At 49.2% G+C, this 26,352-nt stretch overlaps 1 protein-coding gene across 3 annotated transcripts; it reads left to right on the top strand.

Moving 5' to 3' along the window:
* The first annotated feature begins 145 nt into the window (after positions 1-145).
* On the top strand, positions 146-26,074 carry Rabl6 (RAB, member RAS oncogene family-like 6). Of its 3 annotated transcripts, none has more exons than XM_087652948.1 (15): positions 146-544; positions 6,714-6,848; positions 7,991-8,038; positions 11,260-11,329; positions 12,771-12,862; positions 15,760-15,900; positions 16,288-16,393; positions 20,421-20,524; positions 21,660-21,988; positions 22,209-22,359; positions 23,184-23,393; positions 23,484-23,751; positions 24,124-24,295; positions 24,960-25,018; positions 25,129-26,069. In XM_087652948.1, the coding sequence occupies exons 5-15, from the start codon at positions 12,783-12,785 to the stop codon at positions 25,324-25,326; spliced, it is 1,818 nt and encodes a 605-aa protein (XP_087509074.1). In that variant the 5' UTR covers positions 146-544; positions 6,714-6,848; positions 7,991-8,038; positions 11,260-11,329; positions 12,771-12,782; the 3' UTR covers positions 25,327-26,069. The 3 variants fall into 3 exon arrangements, with proteins under 3 accessions (XP_087509074.1, XP_087509075.1, NP_001102043.1); XM_087652949.1 differs by having other exon boundaries at positions 8,655-11,312; NM_001108573.1 differs by having other exon boundaries at positions 169-544; positions 11,260-11,312; positions 25,129-26,074.
* The last annotated feature ends 278 nt before the right edge of the window (positions 26,075-26,352 follow it).

Genomic DNA, 26,352 nt, shown 5'->3' with positions numbered 1-26,352 from the left:
TCTGAGGATGGGGAAGCGGATGTTGGAATGGAAGTGGGGGGAAGGGCGGAGGGGGACAGCGAGGCGGAGGGGACCAGGGAGATGCTAGAAAGGGGCGGGACCTAGTGCTCGCTCTCTACGCATGCGGCGTCTACGTGTCCCTTTTGGTATCCCGTAGCCGCGCCGGCGCCAAGATGGCGGCGCTGACGGGTACCTGGCTGCTACGCCGAGGGCCGTGGAAGCCTGAGCGGAGCCATAGAAGCTGAGGCCCCAGAACCTCGCTCGAGGCTGCACCCGCCATCTGGCCCCGGCTTGTAGCCGCGCCTGCTCCAGCCTTGGGGGAAGCCTGGGCCGGCCGGACATGGTGCGAGGCGCGCTGCGCTGCCGCCGCCGCTGAGCTCGCAGGCCAGCCCAGCTCGCACGTCCAGCAGGAACATGTTCTCCGCGTTGAAGAAGCTGGTGGGGTCGGAGCAGGCCCCGGGCCGGGACAAGAACATCCCCGCCGGGCTGCAGTCCATGAACCAGGCACTGCAGAGGCGCTTCGCTAAGGGGGTCCAATACAACAGTGAGTGCGGGTCGCGCTGGCGGGGCCCGGGGCGTCCATTCAGCATACGAGGGTCTGGGAGAACCAGAGGGTAGGGGTGGACCCCGTCCCTGAGTTCTGAGTAGTGGTCGTTCCTTGAGAGCCATCACCTGACAGGAGACCTCCAGAGAAGAGCTGTGCATCTACAGTAGTGGAGCGGCGGTGGAGGACCCTGATTGGCGCGGGTACCCTGCGGAGAGAGACCATTACATAACCCGAGGGTGCGCGCGCGGGTCTGTGGCTGGTGGAAGGATGCGTGCCGCCTGCCTTCTCTCCGCTCCCCGCGCCTGCTCTCACTTGAGGCACCCGAAAGTGGGTCGGGTGTGGGCCTTCAGCCGTGTTTGTTTTTGTTTTTGTAAGGGGTATGTTTTTTAAAAATTCAAGAGGCCCTAACTCTCCGTCTCTGACCCCACAAGAAGAAAGCTCTGCCCTTCGTTATAAATTATGTATGTTGTGCAGCGAGAAGCACACCGTTCTCTTGACCTCTTTAGAGTTTTTCCATTTGCAGGTTCTTTTCTAGAACAGTCTAAAGATTCTTGGGCAGTTTCTTGGTCCGATATTGTTTACTTCTCAACTATTTCTATTCTGCCAGATTTTTGAAGTGTGCACACGTGCTGGCGCATACACACAGTTCACTTTAAGTGGTGTCTTACAGGGTCATTGATATTTGGGTGATAATGTGACATTATGAAACTTAGTAAGAGGACTTTGTACATATTTAGAAGCAAACAGTGTTTACAAAAGTCTGTATTTCTCTTGAGTCTATGGAAGAGAATATTGAGTCAAATATTCGGTGGTTTGTGTTCTTTGGGATCTATCTTTGCATTCTTTATTTAGTTTATATAGTATTATTTGCAACCTAATTCTGGAAATTAGGCCTGAATTGGAAGCTTCTTACTTTCTAAACTTGCTCCCCACACGCCCTGGTGGTCCTAAAGAGGAGGGAATCTAAGAGTCTTCCATATTTTCCAAGATGTCTTCCTTAGAGGAGCAAACCTGCAATATAATAAATACAAATTCAGGATTCTTGTAAGAGTTTCCAGGTTTTGAATTGTTTATTACAGAATCCTGTCTGGCTCGGGGAGGTGGGCATGACAGTCTTTTTTTCAATATGTCAAAAAGTAACTAAGGCAGGGCAGGTGGTACATGCCTTTAATTCCATCACTTGGGAGTCAGGGGCAGCTGGATCCTTTTTGGTATGCCCAGTGAGTTCCAGGACAGCGTGAGCTACATAGTGAGACCCTGTTTCAAAAAAGCAATGGAAAAAGAACAAACTCAAAGAGAGCCAGAATTTTAACAACCAAAGATCACTGGGAGTTGTCTGAATTTCAGAAGCAAAAAGAGGGAACTGTGCAACCCGAGTAAAGAGGTCATGCGAAGGAGCAGCCCTGAACTGATGACCCCGCTCCTGCACAGGCTAGAATGCTGCTGTGCCCACAGCCAGTGTGTGATTGACAGCGTGCTGAGCAGAGGGTCTTGCAGAAATAAATCCTAAAGGGTGTTCTATAGAAAAAAGTAGCCGAAGCTGAAAGGATAGGAGTGGGATTTAAACAACAAAAGTAAGCAAAGGAGTGGGTGGGTCCATATGTAGTAAGCCCTGGATAAGCAGTGGTTGTTAGCCACTGGTGATAATGATTTTTATAGGCTGTTGGGTATTTGTTTTTGTTTTTTAACAATACTGAAGTAGGTGGAGCCAGCCCTTAGTCCAGAATGGAGCTGCTAAGACATTGAGACTGGGGGCGGGGGCGTCTGAGACACAATCTCACTATGTATCTCTGGCTCTGGAACTCACTTTGTAGACCAGGAGGTTGGCCTTGAACTCACAGAAACCCGCCTGCCAAGTGCATCACCACAGCTGGGATACATTTAGAAGTTTTTTGACTTCATATCACAATAAGTGTGAATGTTAAAATGTACAACTCTTCCAACTATGCCAGGCAAAATGTGGGAAAGTTTGCCCAACTTAATAAAAGGCAAAGATGGCTAGGAAGAACCTATTAATAGTAACTCTAAATGCCATTTTTAACCATTTAATTTTTTGATACATGTGTGACGGAGGACAGCTCTTTAGTTTTCTCCTATTATATGGCTCCTAGGCATTAAACTGCGGTTGCTGGGCTTCATGGTGAGAACCTGTACCTGCTGAGCCATCTCGTTGGTCCATCTCACTTGTTTGTTTATTTGTTTGTTTGTTTGTTTTTCTCTTATTGGAAATTGAACCTAGGTTCTTGTTAAACACGTGCACTACTGCTCAGCTACATCCCCAGCTCCTAAAAATTATTAAATTAAGCGGTAAGAATAATTCCATCTCTATTAGCAGACACAATGCAATCAAGAAATTTGAAAAGAAATCCCTCTAATTGGGCCCTATGGCTTTTTAAGGGGTACGTCTATAATATACAAGAAAAGGGTGGGAGTAAAACAATGGGAAAGGATAGTGGATAAGTCTGGGCATAAGAAGACTGCTGAACTATGGCCTGCTCCCCTGTAGCTGTAGTAATGTCCTGTGGCACACACTTCGAGGTGAAGGAGTGGGTTTGGGGTAAGGACAATACAGACCCATTCGGAAACAGGTTACCTGTACATGACTTCCTCTGTCCCTCTCAACCAAAGGACAGCCATAAAAGTTGAGAGTCCCAGCAAACCCCTGAGAATGGTAACAGGACCACATTCTGTGACAGTGAGTGACAATGGGGAGACTCTGTATTCTGTGACAGTGAGTGACAATGGGGAGACTGTATTCTGTGACAGTGACAATGGGGAGACTCTGTATTCTGTGACAGTGACAATGGGGAGACTCTATTCTGTGACAGTGAGTGACAATGGGGAAACAGTGTATTCTGTGACAGTGAGTGACAATGGGGAGACTCTGTATTCTGTGACAGTGAGTGACAATGGGGAGACTGTATTCTGTGACAGTGACAATGGGGAGACTATTCTGTGACAGTGAGTGACAATGGGGAAACAGTGTATTCTGTGACAGTGAGTGACAATGGGGAGACTCTGTATTCTGTGACAGTGAGTGACAATGTGGAAACAGTGTATTCTGTGACAGTGAGTGACAATGGGGAGACTCTATTCTGTGACAGTGACAGTGGGGAGACTCTGCATTCCGGTTTGGTTTTATTCTGAAATAGTGCCCACTGTTCTGCTCAAACTGTTAAACTTGTATGCCAAACTGACCTTTTATCAATATTCTGAGTAGCTGAGACTACAGGCATCTACTTCAGCTATCTTTTTGAAGCTTAAAAGCAGTTCTTTATTAGTTCTCCATTGCTATGGGATGATCAATGTGTAAAAAGTAAAAGTTTAGCAGTCAGGCAGCAGAGGCAGGATTTGTTAGGACTTTGGTTGGAGGTGGGAGAAATTAAAGATCCAGATGGCAACAGTTTCCAAGAAGTTTATGATACAGTGAAAAAATTACCTGAAAATTAGAAAGCTCTCTCTGCAGATAGTGATCCCAGCACTCAAGACGCAGAGACAGGCAGATCTCTGAGGCCAGTGCGGTCTACTGAGCAAGTTCCAGAACAGCCAGAGTTACACAAGGAAACCTTATCTAGAAAAATAAATAAATAAAAAAGAAAGTACTTAGAACTCATGGGTCACAAGAGACCCATATTCTTATAAGTTGTTGAGGTAAGAGTATAATTTGGAAGTCTAAAATAATTAATTTTGGGAAAGTAGAAGGGAGGAAATACATGAAAAGACAAGAGCAGATATTTTTTTTCCTTGCAGGCATTCTTTTTTTTTTTTCTTTATCTTTATTAACTTGAGTATTTCTTATTTACATTTCATTTGTTATTCCCCTTCCCGGTTTCCGGGCCAACATCCCTCTAACCCCTCCCCCTCCCCTTCTTTATGGGCTTCCCCTCCCCATCCTCCCCCCATTACCACCCTCCCCCCAACAATCAGGTTCACTGGGGGTTCAGTCTTAGCAGGACCCAGGGCTTCCCCTTCCACTGGTGCTCTTACTAGGCTATGCATTGCTACCTATGAGGTTGGAGCCCAGGGTCAGTCCATGTATAGTCTTTGGATAGTGGCTTAATCCCTGGAAGCTCTGGTTGTTTGGCATTGTTGTTCATATGGGGTCTCGAGCCCCTTCAAGCTTTTCCAGTCCTTTCTCTGATTCCTTCAACGGGGGTCCCATTCTCAGTTCAGTGGTTTGCTGCTGGCATTCGCCTCTGTAGTTGCTGTATTCTGGCTGTGTCTCTCAGGAGAGATCTACATCTGGTTTCTGTCGGCCTGCACTTCTTTGCTTCATCCATCTTGTCTAATTGGGTGGTTGTATATGTATGGGCCACATGTGGGGCAGGCTCTGAATGGGTGATCCTTCTGCCTCTCTTCTCAACTTTGCCTCCCTATTCCCTGCCAAGGGTATTCTTGTTCCCCTTTTAAAGAAGGAGTGAAGCATTTGCATTTTGATCATCCGTCTTGCGTTTCATGTGTCAAGAGCAGATTTTTAAAAGAACTGGGTGAGGCATTCAACAGAACATATTGAGAGGACCATATGATGACTAATAGATAAATCTTGGAATGTTAATTTAAAAGACAAACAACCAGGTACGGTAGCACATGCCTTTAGTCCCAGCACCTAAGAGGCAGAGGTCTCCAGGCCAATCAAGGCTTATAGAGAGGCTGTCTTAAAAGAAAGGGGTGAGGTGTGCAGAGATATCTCAGAGGTTAAGAGGGCTGAACGTTTTTCCATAGGACCCAGGTTCAGTTCCCAGGACCTACATGGCAGCTCACAATTGTCTATATATAACTCCAGTTCTCTCGGGGATCTGATGCCTTCAGGATCCTGAATGTACTTGGGGTACAGGGCACATGAACTCACACAACCATACATATATATGCATAAAAATAAAAGATATTAAAAAGCAAACCATAAAGACTTTGTCTCTAGGGCTGTAGAGATGCTCAGTAGTTAGGAATGCTTGCTGCTTTTCAACGGGGCCTGAAAGTGTACTGGAGCTTCCAGTGGCAGCAGGTGGGCAGAGCTCCGAGAGCTTATATTTTATAGCCCAATCGCAGTGACATACTCCTAATCTTCCTAAGCAGTCAACTAAGCCAGCTGTTTGACCATGTGAGTGCACTTATGGGGGCCATTCTCATTCAGACTATAGCAGCAAGATGGGGCCAAGCACAGCCCGGAATCCAGCTGAGCCAAGGTGGCCATTGGCTTCTGGTACAGTAGAAGGGTTTGGAAATGGGGGGAGGCTTGGCTGCAGGCAGAGCAGACAGCTTAGGAGAAGGAAGCAGGTGGGTAAGGAAACCCACAAGCATCCCCTTGCTCCTGCCTCTGAAGCTCCCATATCTTCTTTAGACCCTTTTCTAACTGGTTCCTGGAAGTCTTGAGGGTGTTTTCGGTGGCATTATCAGCCTCTGCCTCTCCCATAGTGCTGCCCAGGAAGCACTAGGCTGACACCCATGCCTTCCCTCCCATCTGATCATGCTCAGTCACTCATGGCCCTCATCTCACCCAACAGAGCTGTCAGCCTGTCCTCAGCTTTGCCTTTGTTCCTCCTGGTGACACTGTCAGCTCCAAAACTGCTCCTTATCACATTTCCGAAACACCTAGTGGTGAGCCTCTCTAAAAGGTCTCTTGCCTAAGAACAATACTCCATCCCATTCACCCCATTCCTGAGAATATGCCTGTCCCTGCCCAAAGCCAGGAGAGCCTGCTGAGTTCAGGCCTGGTACTCATGGATGAGTGAAATAGGACACAGACGTATAGAACTGCATCACAAGCATGATGACTGTGAGAAGGGTTAGCAGGAAGCCATGTCCTAGGCACAGTCCTGGTCCTGTGCATTGTCAGCCCAAGTCTGCAGCCCAGCTCTGATCCTGGACCCCTGGCAATTCCTCGGAGTGTATGACCTCAGGAGAGCCAGGCCCAGACACAGTGCTCCAGTGCTGCTTCCTCTACCAGCCTGGCTTCTGTTCCGGTGCTACATTTATGGCCACTGCCAGGTCTACCGAGCCAGAATTGACCTGTGGGAGCTGCTGGTATCCTCACCCATCCCTCCCCTGCATTCCAGTCCCCTGCGCAAATAGGGATTCACCTGGAGATAGAACAGGGTGGTACTTTACAGTCTTTAAAGGGTGACTGATTGATCTTCCTTTCTCTTTTCCGTGCTCATCCTTGCCCCAGTGAAGATTGTGATCCGGGGTGACAGGAACACGGGCAAGACAGCTCTGTGGCATCGACTGCAGGGCAAGAAGTTTGTGGAAGAATACATCCCCACACAGGAGATCCAGGTCACCAGCATCCACTGGAACTACAAAAGTGAGTTCAAGGCCTATAATAGTTAACTGTTTTCCCCCTATACAGTATAGTATCATCCTGCCTTCCAGGTTCCTAGAAAGTCCTTTTTTTTTTTTTTTTTTTTTTTGTTCTTTTTTTCGGAGCTGGGGACCGAACCCAGGGCCTTGCGCTTCCTAGGCAAGCGCTAGAAAGTCCTTTTGAATATGAGAAAATACTACCCATGTGGGAGACCCCACTAATTAATGTTGCATGTGACTCACCCCATTTGGGTTTTGAATCTGTGACATTTCTTCTCTGTGGTGCCTCAGGCCCAGGATACTCAGGGTTACAAGTAAGGAAGCAAGGACACACTTTCAAAGACTAGAATTCCCTGGACACCTCTAGGAGCAGATCCACCCGTACACATCAACAGCACACATGGCTGCTTTGCCTCAGGAATGCATGCTATGAACCATGGTAATGCTTGCCCCTAGAGAACAATGGCTATTTCAACCCTTGCCAGAATTCCCCTTCTGTGTTCTGGGGTCTCCACCATCCTTACAGCCCCATTAGCCCTTAGGACATCCCAGAATGGAGAATTGCTACTGAGGAGGGGTTGAAGAGCTAACAGGAACTTGGAAAATGATTCCTTTCTGATGCAACTTAGATCTAACAGCATCAGAGAAAGCCTTAGGAGACTGTGGGCCAGGTAGGCTGAAGGCTGTGATGTGGGTGTCAGGGTTACAGCTCACCTAAGCCTGCTTGGGTGACCCATCCCAGCTCTGGCCTCTGTAACTGACTTTGCATTTTACATTCTGCTCAGCTCTTACTGAAAACTGGCCAGTCAGGTAAAGAAGTAGGCTTGGGGAGATGTGACCTAGACAGCCATTTTGGTTTTTATCTGTCCAGGGTGTGAGCGTCCACTAGGGTACCTGAAGGGCCCAGGGACCCACAGGCTACTACTGAGTATAGGTTGTTCTATGATGACCTTGTCTGTGGGCCGGTAGATGCAGCTCATGCCAGGCCCTGGAGTAGCCTCCCTGCAAACCCTATAGCATGCATTGCAGAGGCCCCAAGCAGCTAGTGACACCAGAACGCCCCTGACCCCATTTGAGAGCCCAGAAGGGGCTGTGATACTGGGCACTAATTTGAGAGGTTTTTTGTTGTTCTTGTTGTTGTTTCAGCCACTGATGATGTAGTGAAAGTTGAAGTCTGGGATGTAGTTGACAAAGGTAAGGTACATTATCTCCTTAGTGCATGATAGACTCTAAGGCCCCTCCCCTCCACACCCCTCTTTGCATGTACTGTGCCCATCCATTGCCCCAGGTCTGGTTGTTTTCCTTGGGTCCCATGTCCTGCTTAGCCCTGTCACAGAATCACTTGTGACTCGAGGCATGTCACAAGCACCAGCTTTATCACCTGAAGAATATAGAAAGTTTAGATTCCTGCCAACTGTTAATGTCTGGGTTACATCAGAGTCCCTGTCTGATCCCTTCCCTACCTGCTCTACATTCTGGGTCCTAATCACTTCTATCCCATGTCCGGTAGGCAGAGTAAATGTTCACCCGTGAACCTATCACACACACATGGCTCTTTTGAGCATTTTGGGAGGGATGGGTATGCTTAAAACTCCGACCTTATAAGCTGTTCCCAAAACCCGCCTGTGTGTTTGCCTGTGTCAGCCCTGTACCCATAGTCACACAGCCCTAGACTCCCAGTGACTTGGCAGCCCTATTCTGAAAGACACAGAAGGGTACCTCTGTCAAATATTCTTTTACTAGGTGATGGCTTGATGTCTGTTGTTTGAAACTGATCGGTGGTCTCTCTAATGAGAACTTGCTTTCACAGGCAGATGCCCACAAGGCTGTTGTCTGATTTGGGTCCAGTTTATAGCTACCTGTTTGGCCCTCTGGCATTGGAGGCAGCCCTAATTATTGAGATAGACAGTGTAAGTACAGTGCACCAGCACAGTGAAAACATGCGGGGCTGCACCACGTGTAAGTGCAGCAGCACAGTAGATTGATGTGGGGCTGCACCACGAGTCCAGAAGACTGGAAGGCAGGGGCAAAGTCAAATGGAGAGAACACATCTTGGGGCAGTACCTTGGTGGGCCCAAGACATCATTCAAACCAATTTCCCACAAACACTTTTAACTGGATTTAGAGAGAAGGCAAGCTGGAGTTGCTTTTGTTACTTCAGCCCATCTCTGTCATTCATGTTTTGTAGGTCAGCAGCCTATATAGAGAGCATTTCTTACAGAATGGGTCACCAAGTCAAAGTACCTAGATAGACCCAGCCACACAGAGACCTCTCCTCATCTAAACCTGCAAAGGGCAACAACAACTCCTCAGAGTACCTTAATGACAGGACCTCTCTCTTTTTTTTCCGGAGTTGGGGACCGAACCCAGGGCCTTGCGTTTGCTAGGCAAGCGCTCTACCACTGAGCTAAATCCCCAACCCCGATCTCATTCTCCTTATGTTAGGTCTTAAGTCCCTCTTTGATCCTGGGGTGAGAGCTCATAGTCCTCCCTGGTATGGGCATTGTGTGTGTGCATGCAGACCTCTGACCAAACAGGCACACCATCACCTATTTACCAGCGTAATAAACATGACCATATAGACATCACTGGCCTCATCAGCATGGTTGTGCTGCATGACCTCCAGGTCCAGAACTTTGCGGGAAGATGTGTCTTCAGGGCTCTTATTTTTTTGGCTCAGGGTGTGCTTTCTCCTCCTTCCTCAGCCAAGTTCCTTTTGAGTATGGTTTTGGGCCAAGTATTGAAGAACAGTTGAAGCCAGTTTTTTCTCTGATTCCAGCAGTAATACAGCCTAGTTGGACCCTATCCATTGAGCCTCCCTGATGATCCTGATGTGTCTGTATACCTCTGAGTGTTTGTGTATGCATCTTTGGAGCGTTGATACATGACCTGAAGTCCATCACTGTACACACTGAGGGCAAGAGTCAAATCCTCTGAGGCCATCAAATAACTTAGGCCAGCTGTTCCCCACAAGCCATGACCCCATCAAGTCAAGATGTGGAGCTGCTGCTCCATAGAGGGACCACCCTTTGGAACCTCACTGCCTTCCTAAGCTCTTGCTTCAGCTCTGGTCTGCACATCTGCAATCTGGTGCAGTGGGATTCACTGTCCTATAGAAAGGGTTTTGAAGAGTGGGGTCAGAACTTGGGGCTGGATATCAGATGGGACCATAATGCAGTAGCCTCAGTCTCTCACTCAGGGCCCTTCAGAGTAGCATTTTACACCCTTAGATGGCCCGGGAACAGTGCAGCAGAGTGACACCTCCACTGCCCAGGAGCCATGGAGGACTTCGCTTCCTGCTATGCTAGACTCACACAACTTCTGCCACACCACCCAGATCTCTGCTCAGGTCCTTGCTCAGCTGCAGTCAGGCCGGATCCCAGCACAGAGTTCCTAACTCAGGGAGTGCCTGCATGGTCATGGCTGCTGTTGCCTCTTCATTGTAGAGGGTTGGGGAGAAAGGACCTTCTGCCTCTCCTCCCTCCCCATCCCCATGATCCAGTGTCTGAGTAGTGTCCACAGCAAGCAAAGGACCTTCAGATGTGAGAGAAGTTAAAGCAACTAAGGGCTCAAGGGCATTGGTAAGTTCTCCAGAGGACTAGCCAGGTAGTTGAGCTTAGCAAGCATAAGCTTTGTGGAGGCAGTATACTCTAGTCGTTGTTCAGAAGCTTTAAAAGGGAAAGTTGAAAGGAAGTAGCCTGGCAAGTCTTTCCCAGGCCTCCCAGCTACTGTTCAACACTTTTCTATTCCACCCCAAGAATAGTTCCCCCAAACACTTTACAACAACTTATAGGAAGACGCTGGTGGGCTAGAGGCTCACACCCTAAATGCCCCACTTGCCATTCAGCCTCTGAGGGTCAGGCTGAATCAATTGCACTAAGGACAGAGGCTGACTCCCCAGGCTGACCTGAGTGTCACAGGCAGTGTCAGGCTGGACTAGCCTCTTCTTTTCTTCCCAGTGTGCCATTGACTTAGTGATACAGGAGAACTGTTTGAGTAACTCAGATTTGGGGTCTCTTTCTCAGCTTTGACCATAACAACCCTTTATCTCAGGCTGTCTCTTAGCCTCCATGAGAATGAGAGCCAGGCTGTCATGAGGAGGGATCCCTTTGCTCAAGGCAGACCTGGATAGGGAGTCTTTCCTGGCCTGTCTGCTCAGACGCTGAGCACTGACTTCCTATCTAGCTCTACCAGCCTAGGCAGTTCACACAGTTCTGTATCTCTCCAAGATGAGCGAGGGGCATCTGGACCTACCAGGAGGTTCTTTTAGATTCAGAGGCTGAGTACAGTGCAGTCCCATGTGGCATTAAGGCATTGTGGCAGGGAGGAGGAGGTCTAAGGAAGGATACTCCCCACGTATGCAAATCCTGGGCCCAACAATTTCATTCCTAATTTTTTGTCTGTCTTTTAATAAGGAAAATGTAAAAAACGGGGTGACTGCTTGAAGACGGAGAATGACCCCCAGGAGGTGAGCCACACTGTCAGGTGGGTCTGTGCCAGTGTCTTGAGCAAGGCGCCTGTGGCCACTCCCTGGGCCTCCTGCCCTTCCTGAGATCCTGAACAATCTCATGCTATAGATGCAGTGTCACTGACTGTCCTTAAGAACTTCTGAGATTCTCTCCTGCCTGGGCTGTTTTAGGGTTCCTGCCTACTTAGGGTGCCTGCCCCATATGCGTGGTGTGTGTTCTGCTTCACTCCACAGACATCACAGTGAACTGTTGTGTGAATGGCCTCTTAGGGACCATATTTTACATCTCTGTTACGGTGGCTTTGTTCTTTAAAGTGCTGGCATATTTTGGAGATGTGGCCGTAACACCACAGGTGAGACCAGGTGATCTCTGCTTGCTCCCTGGAAGCTGTGACACAGTGGGCACATTTGTGTGGTCCTTCCTTCCAGTTGTTTTAGAGAACCCTGCCCTATCTTCTCCTTCTTCAAGGCTGGAAGTTTAAGTGATACATAACCCCTTCCCGGTACTGTCCCATGTGCTGTGTGTTTGGGACTTATCTTGATTGCTTGGGTTTTTGTTTTGCATAACTTTCTGTTTGTTTGGGTTTTTGTTTGTTTTTTTGTAAATTTATTGACAGTTTCATACACATGTATAATATATTCTGTTTACTCTTTACCTCTTTTCTGTCTCCTTCCTACCCTGTCATCTGTTCCCTCTTCCTACAAGTCTCCTGTCCTCTGTGTGTGTGTGTGTGTATGTGTCTGTGTCAGAGACAGGGGACCCAAGTGATTTTAAACTAGGACCTTCTGTCTGACCACATGTTTGGAATTATCCATCGGCATTTGTTATGCTCACTGTTGGGTACAGGGTTAGGACCCCAGGAGACCTAGCCTCCCAAACCTGTGATTGGCTGTTGGCAGATGCAGGCCACCACACTTTCTTTCTGCTCTGTATTCAGCCATGTTCCCTGAGTCTAGTTTAGAGCTATGCACTAAATGTCCATTTATTCCTAACACCTCAAGCAACCAAAAAGAAAAGACTTTTTTGATTAAGTATGAAAGTAGCATTTCTGTACAAACAAAAACATAATGTGAAATGCAGTTTGGCTGAGGAACAGCTGTGACCCACTCACCACGTCCACTGCCTGGGACTGCCCAGCCATGGCGCTTGCCCAGGGTTATAGCACCGAATGTTGTGTTTGCTCTCCCGCTGGAGACCATCTCAAGGGGTAGCTGACAGCTCCAGCACTGGCTTCTGGGAGTCCTAAGGCAGGCCTCCCTGTAGAGATGGAACTCGCTGCTCCAGCTCCCACAGCTAACCTTGTGTGCACCACAAGTGTTTCCTCATTTTTTTTTTCTTAACATGAAGTAACTTTTAGATTAGAAAAGCCCCACTCTGCGTTTTTCAGGTGTTTGAAGGTCCACAAGTGTGGGATTGGCCAGGGACACAGTCTTAGCCTTTCTTCCTTCTGTTTCTAGGCAGAATCTGAAATGGCCCTGGATGCTGAGTTCCTGGATGTGTACAAGAACTGTAATGGAGTGGTCATGATGTTTGATATCACTAAGCAATGGTAAGAGGGGCAGGTGACCGGCAGAGGCCGCATGCCTTCATGTACTCTGCAATTCCTCTTAGTGTGAAGCTTCCTGCTATGCCAGGTGTGAGTAGAACCCCCTGACCTAGGGGACTGAGGCATCGATATCACAGGATGGGCAGAGTTTAGGCAGGAGCTGGCTCAGGTTTATAGCCAACAGTGGTAAGGATTAGGTGTCACTTTCTACAACCTTGCTGTCCTGAAAACACCATATAAAATTTGTCAGAATCAAGTGGCCTGTAGTATTGGAGGGGCTCCCAGAATCAGCCATACACACATACACACTCAGTAACTCACCAAGAAGGCACAGTTAAGATTTGTGACAACAAAGGTCAAAGAACAAAGTGAGAATGGGCCCGGCAGTACAGTGAGCAGGTGCAAGCTTCCTAAGATCCACCATACTGCACTGAGGGGACATTGTGAGAAACGTGCTCCAGAGACTGCATTGCATACCACTGGAAAACGGGAAACTTCTCTAACTGACAGGAGGAAACCCAAGGGCCCCAGAGGCTCGCTTGCTCTGTACCCTGAAAAACAGTCTCTTAACACTGTAGCAGCCAAACGTGGTGCACACATATAAGCCCAACACTTGGGAGACAGAGACAGGTGGATCTCTGTGAGTTCAAAGCCAGTCTGGTCTACATAGACAGTTCTAGGCCAGCCATGGCTACATAGTGAGAAAACCTTAAAGAAAACCTGCCTTAAAGAAAACCGACTACAGTATAAGAACAGAAGTCCTGACAGCAGCCCATGTAGACGCAGCCCTGGGTTCACCTTGATTTTACTCTGCGTTTACAGTTCTATTAGTGTTAAGTGTGTAATCTGTGTTCAGGTTGGAAAGACAGAGAAAAGCATTCTGTCATGTCATGTCACTGCCGACGGCTGAGCAGGCCAGCTAGATTTTCATGCATCATATGCATACAATGGAAGCATATCTTCCTCGGTTTCACTCGTGCTATTTAAGAATAGTCACACACTTGGTTACACCAGCCTCCAGCATGTATACATGCTAAGCCTCAGAGTCAAGTTTGCACTGTGCATGTCACTGATTCTGGTTTGACGGTCTTGAACCCATAGATCCTTGGTAGCCACAGCCTACATCACATACTTTCTATAGCCTCTGCACCGTATTCACAGGCCCAGCTCCAACCTTCCCAACCTTCGGGATCTATATGCTTGCCTGACAAGCTGTCAGTTGTCACATGCAAGAATCCTTTGGGGGCTATAAGAGGCTCCAGTTTATAAGCTCCGGTTCAGCAGTACACGTTCCATAGACACACATGCAAAGCCGTACTTCTCATGCACAGATCAGAGTGCACTGCTCTTTTATACATGGACAGTGCGTTTTCCCATGTGAGTGAGGGCAGTCTGTTTGCCTATTATTTGGGACATGGCCTCCCCCATGTGACATTACGTTTGGACATGGAAGGCCTCTGTGCTTCATGAAGTGTTTCTTTGCAGTCTAACTTCACAGACCCTGTAGCTGTCAGGGGATATTATAGAGGGGCAGGTAGCACAGCAGGGACCTAAAAGCTTGGCTTAGCATCAAGACACAAGTTCTACAGAGTGGGTAGGAGGCTAAGCCAGCTCGGGAAGAATGTCCAGATGCATATGTGGGGACCATAAGGCTTCATAGGTCCTTGTCACAAAGCACCATTTGTCAGACCACAGGACCAGGGCCATTTCTTGGTGTTTGAGATCCCGAGTCACCAGCATGTTTGGCTCAGCTAGTCCTGGGAGTCAGCAGACACTGTTCAGAGTCTCGACACTGGTCATGGATGGAAACAGCTAGGTTCACACAGCTGCCGTTTCAGGCCAGCAGGCGCTCTTCAGGTGTTGGGTAGGATCAAAGGTGCAGGAGATGCTTCAGGTGTATACACCACGGACAGGAGAAGCTGCCACGGTTAAAATGTGCTGCATTCATAATTGCTTGGCTGGGAAGCTGGGTCAGACCCATTTCACTGGTTGTGGGAGGTGCTAGTGGGTTTTATAGAAACTAGGTCTCCGTGTAGCTTAGGCTAACCTGGAACCGACTATACAGGCTGAACTGGCCACAAACTCCTAATCCTCTTACCCTAGCTTTCTGAATACTGTGGTTATTGGTATGTACTGCCTTCCATGGGTTTTGGGAAAAGGGGGAGGGGAGCAGGGCATGAATACTGGAGATTGAACCTAGGACCTTGCATTTACTAAGCAAGTGCTCAACCACTGAACTATATCCCCAGTCCTGGTTGGGGCTTTACAAGCCATTTGAAGACATTGGGTGACTTTAAAGTAGAACTACGGGGCACCCCCACATTAAGTCAGTCTTGGAGAGACCTGTAGACTTTGTGAACAGCATGGTCTACACTGCAGAATAAGGAATGTCCTAGAGACAAAAACACATCACTAAGGACACTTCAGTGATGGTAACCAGGAGGCAAGACAGCAAGCAGAGAGAAGTGAATGAGCTGCAACCCCAGCACCTGTAATGCTACAAACAGGTGAGGCTCCAAGCCTTTCTTGGGGGTAGTGGGAGAGAGTCGTGTGATGGAGACCAGAGGACAGGCTGAGTCAGCTCTTTCACTCTATCATGTGGGCCCAGCGATCAAACTCAGGTCATCCAGCCCAGCGGCCAGCACTTCTACCCACTCAGTAAGCCACCCCACCAGCCCTTGAAGGTGATTCATAGGGACATAGAGAGGTGTCATACCAATTAAAGGCGAGAGAACAGGTACCTTGAGTTGGGCTCTCTGGGCCGAAGGTTGTAGCGTTTGTTCATCTCTGAACCCTGCCTGAGGTGACAAGTGCTCTGCAGAGTTAGACCGAAAAGGTAGTTACACACAGCTCTCTGAGGATCGCACAGCTAAGGCAAAACACTCCCTCCCTTTTCAAAGGACCTTCAATTACGTTCTCCGGGAGCTTCCCAAAGTGCCAACCCATGTGCCTGTGTGTGTGCTGGGCAACTACCGTGACATGGGTGAGCATCGAGTCATTCTGCCAGACGACGTGCGTGACTTCATTGAGCACCTGGACAGGTGGGTGCTACCACTTCTGCTCCTGTGATGCACTCTGGTGGTGTCGGGGAAGCTCGTAGACACTGGAGCAGTACAGTACAGGCCGTGTCTTAGCCTGTGTTGGAGATAGGATGACAGCACCTGGCCAGACAGGGTGAGGAGTTCAGGTCCCCGGGGGATGGTAATGCTGTAGAAGACCGGAAGACCTTATATGCCAGGACTGTGGGCCCCGCCTGGCTCTTGTCTGGCTCTTCAGACCACCCCAGGAAGTGTGCAGCAGAATGTCCTTAGGAACTGGCTGCCGGAAGGAGGCTGGGTAGGCAGGATGCCTTAGGCTTAGGTGTGGCCCTGGACAATGGGGCTGAGCTACACTGCCTGTCAAGTTCCTTTTTCTTTCTTTGAAAACAGACCTCCAGGTTCCTCCTATTTCCGCTATGCTGAGTCTTCCATGAAGAACAGCTTTGGCCTAAAGTATCTGCATAAGTTCTTCAACATCCCATTTTTGCAGCTACAGGTAAGTGTGTACCAGGTAGGGCAAACAAGTGAGAAGCCATCACTTCTGTGACTCTCACAAGAATTGCCCTTCTTCCTAAACCTGATACCACCCTTGGCAACCTTCTTGGGAACCGGCTACCACATGTATGTAGTGGGTGCTACCACATGTATGTAGTGGGCTGGAGGTGGCACAGGTAGCCTCGGAGCAGTTGGCCAAGAGTCAGGTAACATGTCCTGCTCTCTAAGGGCATTTGGAAGTCAGGACAGCATGGCGTCTCTGAAGCGCTGACTGAAGTGCACACCCCCTTTCCCAGATAAACAGATAGCTGTGGAGGAGGTCCCAGTCACACTGAGGTGTCTTTCAACAAGAGGCAGGTTCCAGGATATGCAGCTTCTGTGACTACATTCAAATGCTGGGCTGGCTGTACTCTGTGAACCATGCCCTCTGCCATCTATCTCATAAAGAAAAGAAAACCTGTAGCCTTGCCAGAAGCATCTAGCCGTCCTGATGCAGTGGAGGCAAGTAGGGTGCCTGTCAGGGTAAAGAGCTGTGCCTACCCTGCTTTTCCCCTAGTGCTCCTGTGGAACCTTCTGGATGTACAGAAGTGGCCAAGGCTGTCCGTGGAGACACAAGCCTGTAATCCAGCATTCAGAAAGCTGAGTCAGGAAGATCACGTCAGGTTCAGTAAGAGGGAGACCCATCTAAAAAACTTAAAAGGGTAATTCCAGTACTTAGGAAATAGAAGCAAGAGGATCAGAGGTTCAGGGTCATCCTTTGCAATGTCACAGGTTCAGGACCAACCTGGGTTCCCTCAAGAACAGAAAATGTTGCAGAGGTAGTAAAACATGACCATATCCCCACCCAGTCCCCATTATCTGCAGTTTGTTTCTACATTTGTCTAAACCAAGGAACCAGTATCGATATGTGTGTAAACTAAAGGCTCCATCTAGTCCAGTTTCTTCAGAATCCTGCCCTGCTAAGCTCTGGTCAGTGTCTCTGCTCTCGATGTGTGTTGTAGCTTCTCAGAGCTAGTAGAGCCACAGACTATGTAGACGGTGGAACAAGGCTCTCGATCCTAAGCGTAATAACAAGACCAGGGGCTGGAGAGATGGCTCAGTGGTTAAGAGCACTGACTGTTCTTCCAGAGGTCATGAGTTCAATTCCCAGCAACCTCATGGTGGCTCACAACCACCTGCAATGGGATCAGATGCCCTCTTCTGGTGTGTCTGAAGACAGTGACAGTGTATTCATATACAATAAATAAATAAAAAACAAAACAAAAAAAAGGACCAATCCCTGAGCCACATCCCTTTTGGAACAAACGGCTTGGTACAAGGTCTCTGGTGAACAAGAAAAGGCTAAACAGGCTTAGCTGTCTTTTTTTTTTTTTTTTTTAAAAGATTTATTTTATTTATATGAGTACACTGTAGCTATCTCCAAACACCTCAAGAACAGGGCATCAGATCTCATTATAGATGGTTGTGAGCCACCATGTGGTTGCTAACCTCTGGAAGAGCAGTCAGTGCTCTTAACCACTGAGCCATCTCTCCAGCCCCTTAGCTGTCTTTCTAGACCTGTAGCCTCCCCTGTATCTAGTAGCCTTTCATACTTTATGCAAGACATCCATCTCACTTAGAAAGGTAAAGCCTTCCTTTTCTTCATCTCTTCTTTTGAGGAACATGAGGTTCCTGCAGATGGGGGCTATGATAAGGAACCTCTACCAGAGGCCTTTCCTGTTGAGTCACCAAACTTTTTCTTGGGAGACATCACGCTGGTCTACTAAATCTAGGTAGGGATCCCATGACAGACGCAAGTATGATTACCGCCACAGTCTAACCTGGTGACCCAATGAGTTTCATTGGGGTTACTTACAGGAGCAGAGATGACTCAAAGATAACTGCATCACCAGAGCCCGCCCAGCATGGGTGACAGCTTACACAAGCTGAAAACCTGGAGTTCATTGCATAGCCTTCCCATGCAACTGGTCTGGTCTGGATCTTTTTTGCAGCCTTTCTCCTCTGAGAGTCAGCCTTTATTGCTAACTGGGACGGGGGGCCTAGTGAATCTGGTCAATTTCAGGGACTTCCTGAAGCTATATTCAGTTGTTTGCCTTCTTATTTAAAGAACTCTGCAGCGTGGATGTTTTAATCTAGGAGGAAACTGTTAACCAAACTCCTCACATTGCTCTATTCTATGAAAGCTTTACCACTGACTTAGACCAAGGGATGCAAAGTAGTGCCAGAATAGTCATTTGTGCTAAAAGCCTGAGCTGAGATCCAAACCAGTACAGCTTTCCTCCATGGTTCCTTGCAGGGAATGATGGCCACTGTCCGCTGTCAGGGTGCTGGGTACCTGGAAGTAACCATGAATTGAAACATTCCATCTTGGAGGGGCTGGCTGCTCTTCTAGAGAATGGCAGTTCAATACACAGCACCCACATGGTGGCTCACAACTGTCAATTGTCAAGGGATCTGAAATGCCCTTCTGGCTCTGTGAGCGAGCACCAGACATGTACATGGTACACAGACACAGCATGCAGACAAAACATTTTTTTATTAGATATATTTCTTTATTTACATTTCAAATGTTATTTCCTTTTCCAGTTTGCTGTTCATAAGTCCCCTATCTGCTCCGCCTCCCCGATACAGGTGCCCCTCCCATCCACCCCAGACAAAACATTTTAAAAGAAAAAAAACATTACTTTTTGGATTTGGGAATGTAACTGTTAGATTACTTGCCTACTATGCATGACCATGTGTGGCACAGGTCTATAATCGCAACACTGGGGAGGTGGAGGCAAGGAGGAAAAGAAATTCAACATCATCCTTAGCCATATAGCAAGTTCAAGGCTAGACAACCATGAGGCTGGAGAGATGATTCAATAGTACAGCCTGCCGCCCTTCCAGGGGGTCGGAGTTTAGTTCCCAGCATCCACATTAGGTAGCTCAGAAATGTGTATAGCTTCAAGAGAGCCAGTACACATTGTCATTTAAACATGCGGCTTCACTTAGACATATGTGGGCATGAAAATATCAGAACGTCTTGGGTATGGTGATGCACGCCTCTGATCCCAGCACTCAGGAGGCAGAAGTTAGTGGATCTCTGAGTTGGAGGCCAGCCAGGGCTACACAGAGAAAAGCACCTACAATTATTTAAATCACCAGTTACTGGTCAGTATTCAGGGTAAGATCTAAATAGACTATACAATGTATGTGATGTGGCCATCTGGGCTTTTCTTAGTGTAGCACATGTTCAGTTTTAAAGTAGAGCCCTCGTGAGTCTGAGGCATGCCTGCTTGTTAGTCCTGAGTGTCGACTGCATCATTCTTGTGTATTTCTTTGTACTTTTTTTTTTTCCGGAGTTGGGGACCAAACCCAGGGCCTTGCTCGCTAGGCAAGCGCTCTACCGCTGAGCTAAATCCCCAACCCCATTTTTTTTTTTTTTTTTTTTTTTGTCTGTGTGTACTTTTCAAAGTATAAACAAACCCCAGGTCTCTTGGTCTGCAGTTAACTCCCACTTTTTTCATTTGGTTTGTTTGCTCTGTGCTGAAAGGACCCCAGTGTGAGCCTGGGACAAGCCAGGCAGTGCCTCTTGTCCACCAGGGCCTCTCTAGGAACACAGTCCTGTTCTGTGCTCCTTACACAGCCTAGAAGCCGCTGTATTTTAAGATTAAGTTTTAATGCAATAAGCCATGTTGACTGACAGCCATGGCAGCTGGATCAGCTTTGTTCATCAAACTAGAAATGCATGTTTTACCCAGTTAGTACCTGGTAGAGTTTCTCACCTAAAGTTGCCCCTGAAGCTCCACAGACACCGTAAGCACCTGTTTCCATGCTTCTGTGGCCTGATACGTATTGTAGCCAACAAAAGTGCTAGTGACCAAAGATTCGGAACAGCAGGCGGCACTTCCTGGTGTAGCTCCACGTGGCTTATATCCTCCAAGTCATGAAGCTGACCTTGCAGGCAGCCAGACCTCGGGTCTCTGACAGAGACAGGCTGTAGAATGGGGAAGAGGCATATTCAGCTATGTCCGCTTCCTCTGCAGAGGGAGACATTGCTGAGGCAGCTGGAGACAAACCAACTAGACATCGATGCAACACTAGAGGAGCTGTCCGTGCAGCAGGAGACCGAGGACCAGAACTACAGCATGTACGTGAGCCAGCGTCTATGCCATGTAGGCCCTGACTACATGGAGTGGGAAGGATGGGTCCTACACCCTGTTGCCTCATGTCCACAAATAGGAGCCGGGGCCAAGCTTTGGGCTGTACCTATGAGGCAGTGGAAAAAGCAGCATATACAGTCAGCTTGAGTGTCCTTCAGCCAAGACCTTGGTACTACTCAGTGTAGAACAGTATGGGACGCATCGGACTAACATGGCTCAGCAGCTCCTCTCAGCCTTCTAGGACGTGTCCATGCTGCCCAAAGCTCTTCCTGTTCATCTATTGGGGTTTAGTTATTAATATGAGCTAACTAGTAAAATATTTAGTCAAATCAACATTTGTCTAGAACAAGTAGATTAATATTTTGAACTGAGCTATGCTGACCTGAGGAACAGCCTCAATCTCCCTACATTTCCCTTTCAGTTCTTGTAGAAAGTAAGGGCACATGCTCCTGAAGGTGGGCTGTGTCAGCTCTGGCCCTCTCCACCACCAAGTACTTTGGAGCCTACAGAACCTACAAAGTGCTTAGACCTGTGGTATTGTTCCTATGTGTGGATCAGCACGTGCCTGGATGAGAGCCACTCCTCTTCTCAGGTTGCCATATCTGTCACCATGCACAAAGCTTAAGTGGAGGGTCAAGGACCTCAACATAAAACCAGATACATTGAATCTAATAGAAGAGAAAGTGGGAAAGAGCCTTGAACTCATTGGCACAGGGGAAATTTCCTAAACAGAACTCCAGTGGCTCATGCTCTGACCACCTCGCTAACCATAACCAGTCCCACTTCTTCATCCCTATTGGCCATGTGGGGACTGCCGAGTGCTACTGGCCTGCCCGGATCCCATAGGCATGAGTGGTCCTGAACCTCTGCTGAGCAACTCGGGTCCCCAGGCTGAAGAAGTGCCCGAGTAGAGGGAGAGCATGTCCTTGGGAGCAGCCATGCTAAAGAGACAAGATAGGCAAGGGAGTGGTCTGGGTACCAAAGGCTGGGACAGTGGACTGGCAGAGGACCATGTCCTCTGCCTAATAGTATCAATATAAAAGGCACACTGAGACCTGAAAGCCATGGAGAGAGGGCCAAGAAAAAACTGGTTCCTCACTCCCTGCCCTTTTACCCTCCCAGCTTCCTTGAAATGATGGAGGCTCGAAGTCGAGGCCATGCATCTCCTTTGGCAGCCAACGGGCAGAGCCCATCCTCAGGCTCCCAGTCGCCAGTCGTGCCTCCAAGTGCTGTATCCACAGGGAGTTCCAGCCCCAGCACACCCCAGCCTGCCCCTCAGCTGTCTCTAGGTGTCTCCTCCACCTGTCCCTCAGCACCATCTCCTGCACCCTCTTTGGAGGCCACGCCCTCCTCTGTACACCCTCCAGCCCCAGCTCCAGCCCAGCGCCGCAGTATCATCTCTCGGCTGTTTGGGACCTCACCAGCTGCAGAAGCGACCATTTCACCTCCAGGTAAGCCTGGGAGCAGCTCTTGTGTGTGAATTGGGGCCACCTTCTGACATTTTGAGCCTCCTATTCCTCACCTGAATGTCCCTGTGCCCCTGAAAAGCCACATGGACCAGCCACTCCTTAGCCTGGTTCTAAAATAGCCAAGTCCCAATCCTTCAGGCACAGTTTTGGGGCTTGCCTAGCATGGAGGACCAAATAAGAAGGAAGCAGCATTTCTCTGTAGAGCCAGCTCCAGCCCTAGAGGCTCCAGTGAGAGTCCAGAATGTTGAGGATTTTGTCCCTGAAGATGGCCTTGACCGAAGCTTCCTGGAAGACACAACCGTGCCTAAAGACAAGAAAGTTGGAGCCAAAGGGCCACAGCAGGATAGTGACAGGTAAGGGTAAAAAATTGATAACAGCTCAAGGACCAGCCAACAGAGCTTCCCCATCCCATTCATACCTGGACCTTAGAGACACCATTGGGGTTGTGGACACAGCTCTCTGCTGCTTGCAAGGTTGGCAGTCAGCTCTGAGGACGAAAGCTATGGCTGGAAGAAATGAGGGAAGGGCTTAGATCATCTCAAAGCCCACTCCGGCTGATCACTGCCAGCCGCCCTGGGAATACAGACAAACAGCTTACCCAGGAGTAGGACAGAGTTTATGACCACAGCAAACTACAGCTGAACATTGAGCTGAGTCTTCTAGGATAGCAGGAGCTTTGGCAGATGGCCTACCAGGGACATAGGCCTCTTGAGGCCCCAGTCTATGTTGAGGTATAGCAAAAGTCACCTGGTTCTCCAGACCTTGAGAAACAGGCCCTGGCCAGGTCTGACTTCCTGCAGCTAGCCCTTCTCACAACCCCCTCTCTAAACAACATCTGTCTATAGTTAAGCCTGCGTCTACTCCCTCTAACACATCAAATGTTGAAAGACTATTACTGTCTCCAGCATCACCATTCTGTATGGGACCAAGCTTCCCTTCCAGAAACAAACAAATTAGAGGCTTCTTTCTGGACTCCTCCCACTGATTCCCTCATTGGCCAGCAACAGGCAGTACCTTCCTCACTCTTTAGTCCACCTGTTCTCAGCAGAATGCCCAGAAGCTCTTGCCACTGGAATGTGGTACTACAGACAGGGCAGCTCTAGAGGCAGCGAGTCGGGTGGGTGATCAGCAACACACAGCCCCCTCAGAACTTCTGATGGCCAATCCTTCTTTGCAGTGATGATGGAGAGGCCCTAGGAGGGAACCCAATGGTGGCAGGTTTCCAGGATGATGTGGACATAGAAGACCAACCACATGGCCAATCCCTGCTGCCCTCAGACCCCATTCCCAGTAAGAACATCAGTCTCTCAAGTGAGGAGGAAGCTGAAGGATTGGCTGGCCACCCCAGAGTGTCTCCTCAGCAGTGCTCAGAGCCTGAGACTAAATGGTATGGGCTGGGATTCCCAGAGTGTGGCCAGCTGAGGTGGTGGCAGCCCAGAGTGGCCTCAGAGCTCCTGACATTTCTTCTTATATGAAGGTCCTCCACCAAGGCCTCACATCCACAAAAGAAGGGAGCCCCCACTCGAGGCATAACACCGTGGTCAGATGGTCTTAGCACTGGCTTGGGGCCCGAACTCAGCAGTACCAAGCCACCCACTGATGGTTCTCAAAGACCCCAGGAAGGGAAGGACAAACAGGTGTCATCAGAGAGCGATCCTGAGGGTCCCATTGCTGCCCAGATGCTGTCATTTGTCATGGATGACCCTGACTTTGAAAGCGATGAGTCGGACACCCAGAAGAGAGTGGTAAGGAGAGGCTGCTGCGTGGGCAGCTCGGGCTCCATCCTTCGAGAGATGGAGGACAGTCAAGGTCTGTTTCCCAGAGGAGGGTCTGAGGAGATGCAGGAGAATGTTCTGGGCTCCAGTTCCCCACTGCACAGCCCTTTCTTATTTACTGTGTGTCTGAAGCCTGATGGAGAAAGTGAATGAGAGTTCATGGGAGGGGGCCCATTGTCTACATGAAGGCACTGCTGGTATTTCTGAATCTGGGTCAGCTTAGCCCCTCCCATCTGGCCCCATCCCTAGCCCCTGGAGTCCGAAGTGGACTTGCCAACCTCTCTTCCCAGATCCCATGTAGTGGTCAGGGGACAATAGGCCTACCAACTGCTCTCTTTCCAGGGCAGGTTCCCAGTAAGAGAAGACCTCTCTGATGTAACTGATGAGGATACTGGCCCTGCTCAGCCACCCCCACCCTCCAAGTTCCCAGTCCCTGCTTTCAGGCTGAAGAATGACTCAGATCTCTTTGGGCTGGGCCTGGAGGAGCTGGGACCCAAGGAAAGCAGTGAGGAAGGTAGGAGGGCCTGGGTTTGCCCCTCTCCTTGGAACCTGTTAGGACTTGGAGGCCTTGTCTGTGGTGCTCCTATGTTTAGAATTTACACTGCCTATGGTTTCTCTTTCGTCATAGTCATTAGCTGTGAGAGGTGAAACTGTCACACCAGCTGGCAAACATGCACCCAAATATGGTCCTGAATAGTCACCTAAGACTGTGACTGTCACACTCTATCCATGGTTCCCTATGGGTCCTCACCTCTCCAAATGTTCTGCCAACATTCCATGCTTTCAGGTGTCCCAAGCCTGTGGGGCAGAACGATTTTAGGAGAAAGGGAGAAAAAAACAAACAGACAGACAAACCCACAGGCTAATAAAGGTTACAACAGGGAAAATTCCTGGGAACCTCAGACCCAGGCTTCCTGGAGAAGTGCTTGGAGCTACAGCCCAGGGACTTGGGCCTACTCAGCCCCAGCAGACAGCTTAGCTTAGGACTGTTACTGTCAGGTTCTCAGCCCCAGAGGGAGGGGAAGAAATTACTCACAGGCTTGATCAAGACTCACCAGCACAAAAATACATAGCTTGCCTGTGGAACCAGGCCCCGTTGAGGATGGGGTCTCTGCAGAGGGCCCCTGCCTGCCTACAAAATGGTAGCAAGTAGGAACTCAGCTGTCTTTCTTGTGCAGATAAAGACAGCAAACTTCCCTCCAAGGAGAAGAAGAAAAAGAAGAAGAAAAGCAAAGAGGTACACACCCTGCCACCATTGACCTTCCAGTCAGCCCAGCTTCCACCCCTGGACGGTGGGCTAACCTTGTGGGGTGCCCACTGACTACAGTTCTGCTCTCTGACCTTCAGGAGGAAGAAAAGGCTACAAAAAAGAAAAGCAAACATAAGAAGAGCAAGGATAAGGAAGAGGGCAAGGAGGATGGGAAGAAGAGGAGGAAGCCCCCTCGGAGCAAAGAGCAAAAGGCTGCGGATGAGCTGGAAGCCTTCCTGGGGGGCGGGGCCCCTGGCAGCCGCCACCCTGCGGGTGGGGACTATGAGGAGCTCTAGACATACCCGGGCAGTTGACTGTCTGAGAAGAGGTGGGCTGCTGTCTATGCTCCCACATTCCCAGGACCACCCTGCCACCTACGACCCTCAGCCATTATGTCTGCCCCTCTGTGGTCTGGCCCACTCTACATTGATTTTTGTGCTGGAGACCTTGGTGGTAATCAGGCCCTTGGGTCCGGAGCTGCAGGTGCTGGGCCTCAACCCAGCAGAAGCCTGCTCTGCAGGGAGGGAGGGGACAGAATAAAGTTGCAGCTGGCTTGGTGGACCATCTGGCCCTCCCAGAAGCTGCAACCAGTCCCCAGTGTTTCTCAGGGATGTGCCTGGGGCCGAGAAGGGACCCACCAGGGTCTGTTTACAGAGGCAGGGTGTGGGGCTGCTTGGCTTCTTTAATGTCCACCACCCAGCCCCACTCCTGCTTGCCTTCCTGAGCTCTCCCAGAGCCACAGCATGGCTTGGGTTGTGGACCTTCTTCCCCATGGATCCAGAGTAGAACAGGGTCCTGCCCTGAGCACAGATGTGTTACTCGGGAGGGCACGACAGCATCTGCTACTGCAAAGTGACCCAGGCCCCGCACCGAGTAAGACTGGCAAGAGAAAACAATGTACCACCTCTCCTGTGGGAGAGGCACTAACAGGCTGCCACTGTGTGCCAGCTGCGCCTCTGCCTGTTGAGCGCCTGCGCAGGTGAGCCTAGAGGGCGCCTTCTTAGACACTCCGCCCATACCATAAAGCTCTCTGATTTTACTGTGGTGTGTGACTGTTTTTTGGGTCCCTAAGCTGCCTGAGATGAGACCAATGAGCCAGGTGCCATTAAGCCAAAGAACTGTTTTCAAGAATACCTGTTCCAAGAGCAGAGGGACATTCTACAATGCTGGCCCAAAAGGTGGTCTGAGGACTTAGTACCTAGCCATAACATGTCATCCAGAGAACCAAGGTGGCCATGGTTCAGGTTTACCGCCACGGGCTGATGCAAGACTACTGCAGGGAGACTATCTGGGAATCTCAGGCCCTGCTAAGGTAGTTGTGT

Source organism: Rattus norvegicus, chromosome 3, assembly GCF_021556685.1.
Source record: "Rattus norvegicus strain SHRSP/BbbUtx chromosome 3, alternate assembly SHRSP_T2T, whole genome shotgun sequence".
Lineage (NCBI taxonomy): Eukaryota > Metazoa > Chordata > Mammalia > Rodentia > Muridae > Rattus > Rattus norvegicus.
The sequence above is the reverse complement of the archived record's forward strand: the minus strand, read 5'-3'. Positions and strand labels throughout refer to the sequence as shown.

What these genes read in the sequence shown, in the direction of transcription:
- Rabl6 (NM_001108573.1), top strand. Translation starts at nt 415, where the DNA reads ATGTTCTCCGCGTTGAAGAAGCTGGTGGGGTCGGAGCAGGCCCCGGGC. An exon ending in GAGGACCAGAACTACAGCAT is followed by an intron (nt 20,525 to 21,659) that starts GTACGTGAGCCA and finishes TTACCCTCCCAG; the next exon opens with CTTCCTTGAAATGATGGAGG. An exon ending in TCAGAGCCTGAGACTAAATG is followed by an intron (nt 23,394 to 23,483) that starts GTATGGGCTGGG and finishes TCTTATATGAAG; the next exon opens with GTCCTCCACCAAGGCCTCAC.